A 14911-nucleotide genomic window follows, 5' to 3' on the forward strand; every position below is an offset into this window, starting at 1 on the left:
ATTTGAACTTATACAAACAGCCGCGTCTCTATTGTAAGTATTTTGGCTCAATATATAAATATATGTATTTATATGTTTTGTCTTTGTTCAAATAGCATACTACAATTATTATTATATTTTATTGCAGTGTATTTATTTCCTATACAGTAAACGAGTTATTAAACGACGTCTCGTTATTACTTGTAAATCAAATATTATGTGTATACGATATTGTTTTCCGTTGGTCGCAAAAAATATAACCTTCGACAGCGGTAAAAATAAAATTTGTTAAAAAAAACTTTCCGGCCAAAACAATATTATTAACTCTCCCCCTTCACCCCTGCCCCACTGGAACTCAAGTCGTGTAAACTTTACTCGCTCACAGTGTGTATACACGCTTTTCAATAGCAATATTCTATTTTTATTTTTTCTAGTGCTTCCGCGTTCAAGTATAATAACGCCGCCGGACGAGGGAAAAAAAGTTTCTTTTTACGTTGTATTATATTTATCAATTCTCAACGTCCATTTCTTCGAGACCAGAAAACCGTCTATGTCTACTGAACATATCGTTAACAGCTGTGGGGTTTGTACGTTTCATTTTTTTTTCACATTATAATAATATTTTCCGGTGGCGGAAGTTGTTATGATAATATTACAATTACAACATGACTTCTGTTGATTTTATATATTTATCTATAGAACTTATAGTAATGCCATTAGGTTAGGTTACGAATGGAATGGTGAGAGAGGATGTTGGTAATTCCTGAATAACTGATAAGAAATTATTGATAACAATTAAACTATATCGCTCACCAGTGATAAGATATTATGCAAAACGCCGGCAATTCAAGACGGTATTCTTTTATTAAATTCCATACGGTAGATTCTGGCGCGAAACTGAACGAGTCTTACCGGTTACCGGGTATTAAATTATGTACCTATACGGTTACCACTCTGGGTACTGTATAAAACCGCTACAGTACCGTGTAGAAGTCTGGTTTCAAATGAGAAATATTTGTAGGACGAGTACCCGTTAAGAAGTCTCAAAAAAAGCGTTCTATAATAACTTCTCAAGACTATAATTTCATTGTACCAAACGATAGAAACGATACTCCAATTCTGTTTATCGAAGCGTGAAACCCTTTATTCGGTACATCACATCTTATATATTAGGTATATTAAAATCTAGCTATATGTCATTAAAACAAAATCGAATGCGAAATCGAAATTAGTTTATCGCAAATCTATATGAAACTGCGAACCGTAACAAGTCTGTTGACACGTAAATTTGTATTTAAGTTCCTACCTATGTTAATTAAATATTATAATTTAAATATACTTTGCAACCTCCAAAATTCGGTCCAACTTACGCCGCTGTATGTTATAGTTATTTATTGGCTTTGTGGCGTTAAACTATTGTACCCGTTAAGAAGTCTCAAACATGATTAAGACTATTATGCTATAGTTATTTATTGGCTTTTTCACACCAAACTATTATAACCCGTTTAGAAGTCTCGAAAAAAATGAAAAAATAAATGTAAAAAAATGCAAAAAAAAAAATTCTCCTTCGGTTCTGTACCGCGCAACGTAGGCACTCTGATGGCTTCACTCGTCCGACCGAATGACCGAAGGTTATTTGGAATTTGTTGATTTTATGTTATTTAAACACATTATTGTATATTACTAACACGTATTTATTTATTTAAAATATTTTGTTTGTAACCATGGTAACCACGGCCATCCTTGGTTGAAGGGTTGGAATTTTCGAAAAGTACTGTGCCAGTTAAGAGACAGAAAATCATAGCTGATTATAAGACATAATGACGATCGACAATGTCTTTGCTCCAAGGGAAAGATTTAATATGTTCCTATTGCATAATGCATATTTTAGAGACAAATTTTTTTCGATTATTCAACAATTTACGTTTAAAGTAGAAAACTTCTCGCTAATCTGACTGATACTCGATTTGTGACATAAATTATTTGCACATTATACTCTTTCCAGTAACGGTCGTAAATGCCTAGCTATTGATATTCCAATGTAAAACCTCAATCTACCTCAGTTGGTTTAGTTTAATGGAAAATTGAGTTTTTTATGGTTTAGCTAAATTAACCGTTAAAAAATTAGTTTCCAAAATTAGTTTAATAACCTTTAATTAATTTAACTGCTCGATTTAGTGATACGATCAAGTCATGATCGATTCGTACGACTCATTCGTTGATAGCTTTTGGCAACTGTCTGTATGGTAAGACTGAATTAAATGTGCTATCTGTTAAAATTACCCTATTTTGGGCCAATGTGGGAAAGCGAGAAAGGGTAGTTTAGTGAACAGGCAGTGGTGCGGTTTATTACATTATACCTTATAACGGCTCGATGGATTGTGCTTAAATATTTAAACAGTCATTGAAGTAATAATTATTTATTACGGGGCTCGTGTAACCTTAACAAACCAAGTGTATAATATTTAGGTTTCTGTACTAGATTTCTGTCCTGTTTGGATGTTTTATTACATGATAATTGTAATACCACAAAGGTTATAAATAATACACAATGTGCAACTTTAAATGAAGATTACAATAGATGTACACTATTTAATAAAAAAACAATTTCAACGCATGAAAAACGTAAACAACCGGTGGCTACCATGTGAATGGCGTCTGAAGAGAACTGTACCGGTTATCAATGTGAATATACATAACATAAAGGGAATAATGGTATTGTATAATTTGCAATAACGTTATGCTATGGACAGGAGAGCAATAACGGGCAGCATTTATTGTACATTTTATAATTGTATTGTGTTGCGAGTGTCTATATATTATACATAGACACGGGTACAGATAATACACATGGGCGCATTGTGTTTGTATAATAAATTACAATATTATCTGAGCTGTGTAATTATTTTATCAAACTGATATACTGTATCAAAAAAATATATACTCTTTCTAACCTTATTGTTTAAAACATACATGCGACATTTTTACTAAGGTTATGTTTCATACTGTAAAAACTACTTTTGTTGATGACATAAATACTATAATTGAACCGAGCTAAAATATTTAATTCGCATCTTCAATAACGAGGACAATTTTGTTTGTTTAGCAAACTGAATATAATTAATTACACAATTAAGTTAATAAAATACTCTCCATTAATGAGTTTTACGTTTTTAAGATTATCGAAGTTAATTAGCATAAAGATTAAACACCGCTCGCCCATCGATTATTTTAATCAAATAAAAATAGTAGTAGCTATGGTTTGCTTGTTAAAGCTTTTACAACTCCTCGACAGGGCTCTAAAAGTTGTCAGAAAATAAATTTTAAAAAAGTAATGCCAACTAGGCGAAAATGACGAACCGTTAAAAAATGTCTGACGCAGAGAACAATATAATCTGATCAATAAATTTTATAATTTAGCTGAAATATTTACATTAAAAAAAAAAAAAATTATAAACACTACTTTAACATGAAAAAACGTTAACGAAAAGCCGTTAAAGGAAATTATATTCACCTAACTTAATTTTGAAGCCCTTACAAGTGTTCCAACTTGCTTATAATGTTTATTTTACAATAATTATCAATAAGAAATTGTGGATCCGAGTTATGGCGAAAGTTTAATAAAAAAATAAAAGTTATTAAAGGCACTTTTTGGCATGTCTACCGAACGGATATAATGGTTTTTTTTTTACATTTTTTATAGTACACTTACAACTTTCTCTGTGGGGGCTGAATGGTCGATTTTTACTTTACATCTTGTGGCTCTTCATCTGTTATCAAACATCCTTATCTCTTATTATGGCTTTGTGTTTTCCGAATAAATGTTTAGTTAGAATTAGGAACGGTTGAGCGCCACGAAACACAATATATGGTTCATGAGTATTTCTAATTGGACAAGAGGAGTTTTTTTTCCACTTATACATCAGCACAGTCTGTAAATAAAACTTCCACTCCACATGGCACCCTTCTCTCTTTCTCGTCACGATTGGTTTCAGCAGAAGAATATTGTGCAATTTTTAACAGTAAATGTACATAACTAAACGACCTAATGATTTTGAGATTTTTATTAGTCCATACTCATCAATATTTATTTATTAAAATACAATTATGTGTTTAAATAACATAAAGTCAACAAATTTAAAATAACATTCGGTCACTCGGTCGGACGAGTGTGTGACTCGAAGAACGTCGTCTGGCGCATAGTTGTGGTTAGGAAGAGCCGAAGGAGAATTTTTTTTGCATTTTTTAATTAAATTTTTTTTACTGTTTTTGTGATTCTCCAACGGATAGAATAGTTTGGCGTCACAAAGCCAATGGATAACTATAACGTAATAGCTGTTTTGTTCATGATGTATGAGAATTATCACGGTTTACTGTTTGTATTATTAAGAGACCACCAAGTGCTTTATATATTTCATGTTTCAAAGCAATGTTTTACTACTACTCAATTAAAGAAATAAACAAATTACCTATATCATTTTTTGTTCCACCGCAGTAAATCCTATCTAATTAAAAAACGTAAACTGTCTTCCGACGGCCACCGCATACAAAAAGTAGATTACCAGGTTCAAATGTGCCCAATAGTTTGCCACCGAGCACGTCTCTGCCATCAGTGGTAAAGTCATTTTAGAATCCAAATTTGCAATATACATAATATATTGAATAATAATAATATTTAATGAACATATAATACATGTATTATTATTATTTTGTTCTAAAATTCAATTGAAAATATTTCATCGTCTCCTCGTCACTCATTGTCTGGAGTACTGCCGTCTGCTTCACCGCTACACATCTTCCCCGACAGACTGTCCAGGATACGGTTAGATGGGACGGTGGGCCAGCATTTCGCGCTACTGGCTTGCACCGTCACCGTCGTTCCCGAGTTGTCCCTTCGTTTCCATCGTCTGGATTACTACTTCACGTCTTCCTCAACAGGCCGGCCGGACAAGTTCGGGATGCGATTGGACGGAGACAGTGGCTGCAGCATCTCGCGCTACTACAGCACACGTGTCCGCCAACGGCTTCACCGACTTGCCGGCCACAGTTTATCGGCTGGAGTACTATTGAAAGTTGTCCGACTCGCTTTCTTCGCTTTCTGACTGGTACGACGTTGGCCGTCTCCGCTTTGTTGACCTGGGTTGCTCATCATCAGAGTCTAAACGCGGTCTCTTCAGACCTGATGATGAGCACGGCTGCGGGTCGTCCGAGTCTGACTCAACTGGTCGGCGTTCGTTGACAGGCGGGTGAATGGCGCTAAAAGTATTACAGTATGTATTCCAGTTGTTTTCTAATACTATTTCTCGGATTAGGTTATCTAAGTCGTCATCAATGATAACAAAATATGATCACCCGGCCGGAAGGAAATAAATCATTTTTTTGATGTACACATTAATTTACATGATAAGCTATATGGTGCACAAAATATGAAAAATGTAATACCAAGCGGTCGTACTTACTTGAAATATGCAAGCCTTGCATCGAAGCTGTATGTGGGCATGAAGTTCCGGGAATATTCGTCGTCGTCGTGGATTTTGTCGGTTTCGTCTGTCTCAATTGACTCGTCATCGTTGTCCTCTGTCTCTCTGTCGTCGGTTTCATCTGTCTCAATTGACTTGTCATCGTTGTCTTCTGTCTCTCTGTCGTCGGTTTCGTCTGTCTCAATTGATTCGTCATCGTTGTCCTCTGACTCTGTGTCATCGTTGTCCTCTGTCTCTTTGTCATCGCTGTCCTCTGTCTCTGTGTCATCGTTGTCCTCTGTCTCTCTATCGTCGGTTTCGTCTGTCTCAATTGACTCGTCATCGTTGTCTTCTGTCTCTCTGTCGTCGGTTTCGTCTGTCTCAATTGACTCGTCATCGCTGTCCTCTGTCTTTCTGTCATGGTTGTTGACAAGTGGCGGAACAGCACTATTAAAGTATGTACTCCATTGTCTAATGACTTCCAATACTATTTCAGGTATATAGTTATTTAACTCGTCGGTGTTTATGTCAATCTCTTCGTCCGTGTCTCTATCTCTTGTGTCTATGTCGCTAAAACGAATTATACATAAAAAAACAATTGTATTATTAACACTAGCTGTTGTTAAACTCGACTAGCCAGCTACTATTTTGTCAAGCTTTAGTACTTGTATATAAGGCGTTCTGGAAATAACTCTTCTTCGTCGTCCGTCAAGAAGTCTTCGTTTATGTCTGTTATATGATCAAATAAGAATTTGGGTGGATCTCTTTCTAACGGTGCCATTTTAGCTAAAAAGTGACAATATTTTCTAACTTAGTCCTATGATAATATAATTCAAATACTGTGTTTAAAAAATAAGCTCCGAACGCATGTCGCGTGACTTTGATTTGAGACAACTCTAAGAATATTATATGTACATATTGAAAAACATACTTTATCTTTTAAAAAAAATGTACAAGTTTTAAAAGTGAAAATAATTAGTTATTTAGTTTATTAAATTGCTTTTGGTAAGATAAAATTATCAGCTTTTCTTTTTCAAAATTCCTTCAGTAATAAATATTATTAAAACGCCGGATCAAGAAAGCTACAATATACAGCCGACGCATGTTGTTAAATTAATTTTTTTTACTAACTAAAAATGCATTTTTTTCTAAAACAGTTTTTTAGTATCTATACTAACAACAGAACACTTAAATTTCTATGACTGTTAGAGTTTTATTAAATAAGTACTTCCTAAAAATCTAAACCTAGTCGTACGAACACATATCATAAAAATGTGTATCATAGAAATAATTATTAAATATAAAAACGTAACGAGAAGAGAAAAAAAAGTATGTGGACACTATTGTACTAATTGAGAATAGTATTTTATCTTTAGTTTATAACATCATCTTATATATAAGAACTTACCTGTAATCGGTCAACGTTGTATAAAAAATCAAAAGAATGAAACTTAATAAATATATAAAAAAAACAATGAAATAAACAAAAAAACAATTAACACAAAATACAAAAGTGTTACAAGTAAATACAGAATGTAAATATACAAAAATAATAAAAAATGTAGAAAAAACTGAAAATAATTATGCAATAAAAGTGTAAATAACAAGAATAAGTAAGTATAAGTTTGATATGATAATCGAAATAAGCTTTTTGATTTAACAGAGGTTGGTTAGAATAATTCAAAGTGTTTATCCGGGCTGTCAAGATCAAAATGCGAAGAAAACCGTGTTGTTTACAAGGTACAAGACAAAAATTGCCTTGACGACCAAACGGTGAAATTATTATTAAAAATTTTAATGTTATTTTATCTAAAAAGTGACAATATTTTACTTAGTCCTAAGATATAATTAAAACACTGTGTGACTTTGATTTGAAATAACTTTAAGAATATACAAACATAGGTATTCGAAAACATATTTTACCTTTTGAAAAAAATGAACAAGTCTAGATTTTTTTTAGTACTACCAACAGTACACTTAAGGTTCTGTGACTATTTATAAACTGTCCTTTAACAATAAAGAAATACTAGCGAGAACCATTGTAAAACCCAACAATATAAGTCTTTTACTGTTTTTTTTAAAGTTAAATTAAATAAGTACGTCCTAAAAAACTTACCCTAATCGCACGAACACAAACAATCATATAAATGTGTATAGTAATAATAATTAGTGAACGTGACGAGATGTGGAAAAAAGTATATGGACACTAATATTAATTGAGAATAGTATTATACCATTAGTTTAGAATAACATCTTATATATTAAAAGTTATCTAAGATCGGGAAATGTATCGTCAAAAAAAGAAAGAAAATTAACAAATTAACACAAAAACAATTACTTACTTACCTGAATACTAATTCGGAACGCTATAGTTTTGTTGAAGACAATATCCAATATTGTTAAGTTTCAATTAATAATTTATTGTTCCAAATAACACAAAATAATTATTATGGAAAAAACACAATTTTATAAAAAGTAATTTGTAGCTTTTTTTATTAATTGTAACTTGTTTATTAGGATATTTAAAAAAAACATTTGTAACTTTATTTGTACTTATGTTTGATTAGATAAGTATAATTAATTATTTCTAAATGCACGACTTTTTTTTGATAATTTAAAATATATTGTAACTATTTTGTACTTATTTTATTTCATTTTTATTTTAATAATACAATATAGACCAAGGCCCAGTGACATATAAATTTATGTAACTACTATTATAACTACTTTTGTTTTATAAATAAGAAAGTTATGTTGTCTGATCTTTTAAAATTATTTTGTAAAGCTAAATAATTTAAATGCATGTATGTAGATGAATTTACTGTGGTTTTGAAGTTATAAATGTAACTTTTCTCTATTTATAAGTAAAAACTAATGGCCCATTGGTTAAGAAATTGGACATAATTGACAATGGGAAGTAAAACAAAGTATACTTTACCATTATATGTAGGAAGACAATTTTTTATTCGAAAAAATTGTAAAACAATTATTCAAATAGTTTTCAAAAAAATAATTCGAATGATTTTTCTACTTAAATAAATTGTACACAAATTACTCAAAAAACGTTTTATTCGAATAAGAATCAGCAAAACTCTGATGTACGTCCTCTTTTTTCCCTTGTCAGTTTATTCATTCATTTTATAAGTCATAGCACGGTCGTTTTCCGTACTGGTGTACAAAAACAACGCCGCGCCGTTCCTTATACCGACCTTAGAACATTCCGGCGTTGCAGTTTGCCTATACGAAACGCCGTAAATTCAATAATTCCACCAAAACACACATATACCATAAACAACATCATTACAGTCATAGTAAACGAATAGATTGTTGAAAATTCAAACACTACAATGTATTAAAATTGTTCGTCTACATATATTTTATGAAATAAAAACTTTTATGTTCGTATAAGGAATGAAGGTTAACATTTTCAAAGTATTGAAAAATATTGATAAAAATTGATAACAAAACGAGCCGCTAAAATAATTTAACTAATCTTTTACAGTTAAATTTCTTTTTTTTTGTGTTTAAAATAACGACCATATTAATAAATTATGTATGTCTATATTATTAATGATGATTTTAAATTGATTAGTGGTTTAAATTTGACAACAGAAAAATAAAAGTTGTCACAGTGTCAAACAAAGTTTTACAGTAGCGGGATATTGTTTTAGTCAATAATAATAATAGTAAAATATTAAAATTAAAATATTAGAAACTTCAAATTTGGTCTCATAAAAAGTTAGATAGAAAAAGGCAAGTAAAAAAAAAACCAGTACAGTGGGGTCGTGGCATAAGTGATTTTATCCGAGAGGACTAGTACAGTAGAGTATAGGCTTAATGGAATCAAAACAATGAGGAAACGGAGAGGTCACAGGTCTACAGGAACTATTATAAATAAAAGTGATAAAATTGAATAAAATCACTTTCAAATAATCGCTTTGATGCTTATTGGTAAATACAGAACCTCAGTTTAAAACTTTCTAACTTAACTGATTTATACTGTGTTTGGTTTGGATTGTACTGGCTAGAAAATACTAACTACCGATTTGCATCGAAGCGTTTTTTCGAAAGTGATTTTATCACTTTCAGGTTTAAAAATTCCTGTAAACCTGTGACCTCCCCGTCACCACTATGCCCCGACCTAACTATGCTCCGTCCCCACTATGCCCCGACCCCACTGTACTGGTTTTTTTTGCAAAAACGTAGTGGACCAAATAACACGTCATATACAATGTCTTGTTAAATTTTGTTGGAATGGTCGACGATTCATGTTTCAATTGTTTGTACTCCATAGTTTAAATAATAATTGTTTATTCTCAATAAAATTAATATTTATGTATTATATACTTCCATTAGAGCAATCTCACACAAACTATTTATACTTCACAGATTATATTATTTCAAAGTTATATTATACTTCTATTTTACTAGATGGACAATGTACAAAATAAAATGCAACTAAAAAAAACCTTTTCATACATCCTTAAAATTAAATCGTATACTGGTTCTGTGATGGACAAAACAAAAAATTTTACCTACATTTATTACTTATTAGTTACATACTACTAACGTGTATAGTCACTAGCGGTCGGCTGTTGCCTGTTATTTAACAATAACCTTTTATGGAGATTTTAAAAATTGTGTTTTTTTAATAATAGTATAGGAGCAGTATCATGATGTTAAATGTTCACGAGATTTGATCTAGTCATAAAATAAAGTACTATCATTCAACACTTTTAAATACTATTAAATCTATCTTAACTTGAACACAGTAATAAAATAATGAAATATTTTATACAAAATTAGAGCTACAAAATTATAAACTAAAAAATTAAAACTAGCACGAAGCAGATTACATATCTTATATAAGATAATTTAAACAATGAAGCGTGAATCTCTTTAAATGAATAACAGTATAACAATATGCAAAACATTAGTTTTCCTTTAAAAAAATTGTGTAATAAAAAATACATTTTGGGGCGGTATACTGCATAAAAACCAACACTTAATCTGAATCCAAAAAACAACAGTCCTCCTGACAGTTTTTAGTGTCTGTTCGTTTCTCATATCTGGTACACCGTGTTTTTTAGTTTAAAAAAAAAAAATTGAATTTGTTCAAACTTAAAGTCAAAAGTGGTACTTGAGCACAAAACTTAATAGTATCATTCTGCATAGATAAACATAAAATTCTTTTAAAGATTTGATAATTTTTTTTTAAAGATTTTAGGTGTTTTTGTTAAAATAAACGCAATCTACGAAAACACAGTTTTCCGGCAATTAAAAAAAAACTGCAGTGCCGAATTTTTTTTCCGTTTATTATGTTATGGATACATATGAGTTCCAACTACTGCCAAATTTTCAACCCAAAGGTCTTAAAATTACGGCGAAAACCCCCGAAAAACAAAAAAACTTGTACCCCCCCTAGGGGGGTGGGAAATGGGTATAGTTTAAATTTTATACAACTGCCGTATGCGGGCATAGCAAATAAATATTTCATTTGAATTTTAACTCGATCCGACTGGGTTTTATTGGCATTAATTATGAATTTATTTGGTTGAAAAAATATGTAGGTATAATAACTTAGGTTAGGTTCGTTTATTAAAAATAGTTAATTACAATGTTTGTCTGTCATAGTAATATGGCTTAGCAACATAAAATTTAAAATCGGCTGGATGATAAATAAACAATAATCGTTTCTTATAACGTCGACTTGAATAGTAGTTTTTCTCTTGATATAAATAAATCAATTACTACAACACGGTATAATCTACACGGATTGAAATAAGCTTTTTAGAATCTCAACCTACAATTTTTCATAGACTATCAACATAAATATAACATGATTTAATTTTTATCATTTTAATTTAGATAGTTTGAAATTAAATAAAATTACTAATTTTGTGGGCAAAGGTTTTTTTTGCGAACCAACTAAACGGCTGTTGCTATAGGCAATGTAGTGCATATCGGTTCAGAAGACCAGTGTACTAACTGGTTAAAATCAGGCGTTTGAAACTGCGATACCATAAACGAGAATTAATACATGTTATGGGCTTAGGCTATTTTTGCATGAAGCCATTCATTAAGTTTAATGTAGAAATTGAACCCATTTCAGCTGGGTTTTCAAACCACTGACGGCCTAGCAGACGAACGCGCACAGCGCAAACGAGTGTCCGAAAAACGGCCCGTACACTTGCGACATGGTCAACACCGTCGTTTTGGTGAACACTTGGCCGTGCGCGAGCGACTCCTCGGGACGTCGCGTCGTTGTCCCGGTCACAGTACAGCTTGATTCCCGTCTAGGACAGGCGCGAAATGATGACGCCGATCCGGTGCCAAAACGGCGAGCCCTTGCGCAATAAAAACGTGGGCGATTATGACTCGACGACGTCCGTGGACGACAGCACGTGCAACCGCCTGGTGTTGTTGGACTCGTGCTTGTACCGTTTGCGCGGAACAAGAGCTCGCGCCTGAACGAAGTGGCCGGAGGTGTTCGGCCGGCACAATTTGGTACCGCCCGACTAGCGCCTAGAAATCGTTGCCTGAGCCTGCCGACAAGTTGATCAGGTAGTACGTCTGTTGGCGGCCTGTCAGGCTAAGGTCGGTTTTCAGTTGTGATTGTTAGTCCTCGATTTCAGGCTAGGCTTGCAGAATGGTGATCAGGCTGCCCTGGTAAGACAGTTGGATAGAAACACCAGCAGCGGTCGTCTTTAGTGATCCTTTTCTTAATAAATAATATATTTACACATTTTATGCATAGGACCCTAGTACATTTTCTTAATAATATACTATTCTAGTGCGGTGTGTTTGGCCTTTTTATATTATATTATTCTAAAAAAATTTACAAGCAGTGACTGTTGGTTGTCGATTATGGGTTCGGCCTGCGTGATGGTGATCAGGCTGCCCAGGTACGCCTGTTGGATTGGAACACCTGCTGCGGTTTCCGCAGCCGATCAACGTGCCGAACGCAGAGAAAAACACTGACTGCCGGTCGCAGAACACGGACGGTTGGTCGTAGAACAGGAACGTCGATGGCGCTGGTCAGACCCCAAGTGAAGCATTCCATTTGGGCTTTCTTGTTGAAGTCCACTTCGGAATCGCCGTCGAACATCTGGATGAATTGCCCGAATGCCAAGTCGGCCTTGCGGGACTTTAACCTGTTTGGCGATCATGGATATCATCGTCAAACAGCAGTGTTTCGGTGGCCATGCTCACCGCTCAGTCCCACGCGGCCATTCACAACAGACGCCGGAAACTGGTGCAGTTCATTTACTGCTGGAGGAACAGACTACGCGCAACCCGGATCTGGTCAATGCCCATCCGGTCGGCGTCTGCATCACCATAGACACCGGCAGCCTATGGACGCCCAAACACTTAACGGAAATCTCTAAATTCAATTTTATGTACAAAATAATTCCACTGTGCACGTTAAGGCTGGTCCATCATTTTTAACTTGACTCTATTTTTATAATAATTACTATTACAAGTATTTTAATTTGAGTGAAAACATTTCCAACTGAGAAGTCTTCTTAATAAGTTTAAAGTATTGTACAGTGTTTTTCCAAACAATGTTCCTTTTGCTGGGACTTGACAACATTATTGTGTATAGATTTTTGACATTAATTAAATTTATAATTGCAAAAATTAAATTAAATTTACAAATAAATAATTTTTTTTTTGTTAGATATTATTTTTTAAAGACCTAAATACACTATAATATGGGCATGACCAATGAAAAATTTTCAATATATTATTATAAGGCTTATGAAGAGTTTTAAAATATTTAAAACATTTTTTTTAAAGACATTTGAATTTTTTTGTAAATTTGTTATTTAAAATTTATTCAAATAACAAATAGTTTTCCTTGATTTACTGATTTTATATATTTTATAAATTTTATAGGTATGTATTGTATTTATAAAAAGTAATGCTCTAAAAATAATTGAATAAAAAAAATCTTACAAACATCTTATAATATGTAGTTGTAAATTATTTGAATTTAATCACACAATGAAATAACATGATATAAAAGAGAGAGAAAAAAACTCCGGTCAATGAGCATCCTACAGTACTGCGTTACGCACTTGTCCATGCTTTTAATTTACAATTATAATACTTAAGTACAATATATCAATTATATTCAACAAAAACGATTTTAATTTGTTTTGTTACGGTCTAAATGTTTTTTTTCTAACTTTGTAATCTATTTGAATATATATAACATTTATATATAATATAACTATTATATTATAATTTTTACATTGTACTAATAATAAAATTATTAAATAAAAAAACTTTACACTTAACCCATGTCGCGTTAGGTGATGACAATATTACAAAATTGTATTGAAACAGATTTTAGCCCGTCTTATGACAATTGTTCGCGCATTTTTTATTACAGAAGTACCGCCAAAATTGGTTTTAGCGTGTTTTTCTAGTATATTACTTTACATTGTCATTTTTTCACAAGCTGTCACAAATTAATCACATCTGTCACATCAATGTTGTTGTTTCCGTCAAGGTAATATACAGATTATAAATTGTGGGTACTAGGGTAAGATGCGTGGATAGAAATTTGTCGCGTGTGGTGAGGCATTGTCCGATGTGGTCACTTAACATACACCCCTAGTACTGTTGGACGTAGCACATAAAAAATTTCACTGATTTGCAGAATTGGCAGCAAAACCTTCTCGTCGCACGTTCATAGACAAAAATTTAATAATAAGGGTGCCATTTTATTCAGGGACTAAGGGTGCCAATTATCTTAATCCAGCATTTTTGGTAATTTGACATGGCTGCAAAGGCATCTTTCGGGAAACCATTGAGATTGTCATGGCACCTACTTATAGGGAAACTCACCTGTGCAAGTTCATTGTTGAGCCCGAACACCGGGTTTTCATTAATGAATACGTTGAACCCGGCGTGCCACAAGTGGATCATGATCGGCGGACCGGCTTGGTCACACCTGGACTCCGAGTATGGATTGAACGCGTAGGTACACCTGTACGCTACCTTTTTGCGACGGCCATGTCCATGAGCAGATACTACTAGAAACTCTCGAATATCACTTGTATATGGTGCAGGTTCGTCCGGTCGTTGCACAGGATCGAGGAGTGGTCGCTGAGCGGCAGCTTGCTTAATACCGGTGCGTTGTCCACTGGCCTGCGCGTCCTACAAATACACTAGTTAGTTGGCCAGTGACAAGTTTTCGGGCGATATTAATAGCCTGGGGTGTGACACGACACCGTTGACTTGGTCAACGGCCGCATCGTTTTGATCTCGTCACCCTCCGCTTACCCATGCGATAACCGGTGGACGAACATCACCCCACCTGTGCGACCAGTGTCAAAGTCCGTCCACCCGGACGGATCGACCGACGGCTAACGCCGTTAGCCCGGCCTGTTCGGTTTTCGCCTCGCCCACGGAATCACGCTTCCGCCCCCCTTGTCCCACACCGTCCCATTTCCCAACAATAT

General features: G+C 33.6%; 1 protein-coding gene across 1 annotated transcript; it reads right to left on the reverse strand.

Moving 5' to 3' along the window:
• Window positions 1-5042: 5042 nt before the first annotated feature.
• Window positions 5043-6219, reverse strand: LOC126835091 (protein PFC0760c-like). Its single transcript, XM_050567391.1, has 3 exons — window positions 6104-6219; window positions 5439-6008; window positions 5043-5235 (listed from the first exon to the last, which is right to left on the reverse strand). Exons 1-3 carry the CDS (start codon window positions 6217-6219, stop codon window positions 5043-5045), a joined length of 879 nt encoding a protein of 292 aa, XP_050423348.1.
• Between the last annotated feature and the right edge of the window lie 8692 nt (window positions 6220-14911).

This window comes from Adelges cooleyi, unplaced genomic scaffold (assembly GCF_023614345.1).
Source record: "Adelges cooleyi isolate 19-005CV unplaced genomic scaffold, UGA_ACOO_1.1 ACOO_flye_CR_arks_rails_tigmint_CR_PRNA_212, whole genome shotgun sequence".
NCBI lineage: Eukaryota > Metazoa > Arthropoda > Insecta > Hemiptera > Adelgidae > Adelges > Adelges cooleyi.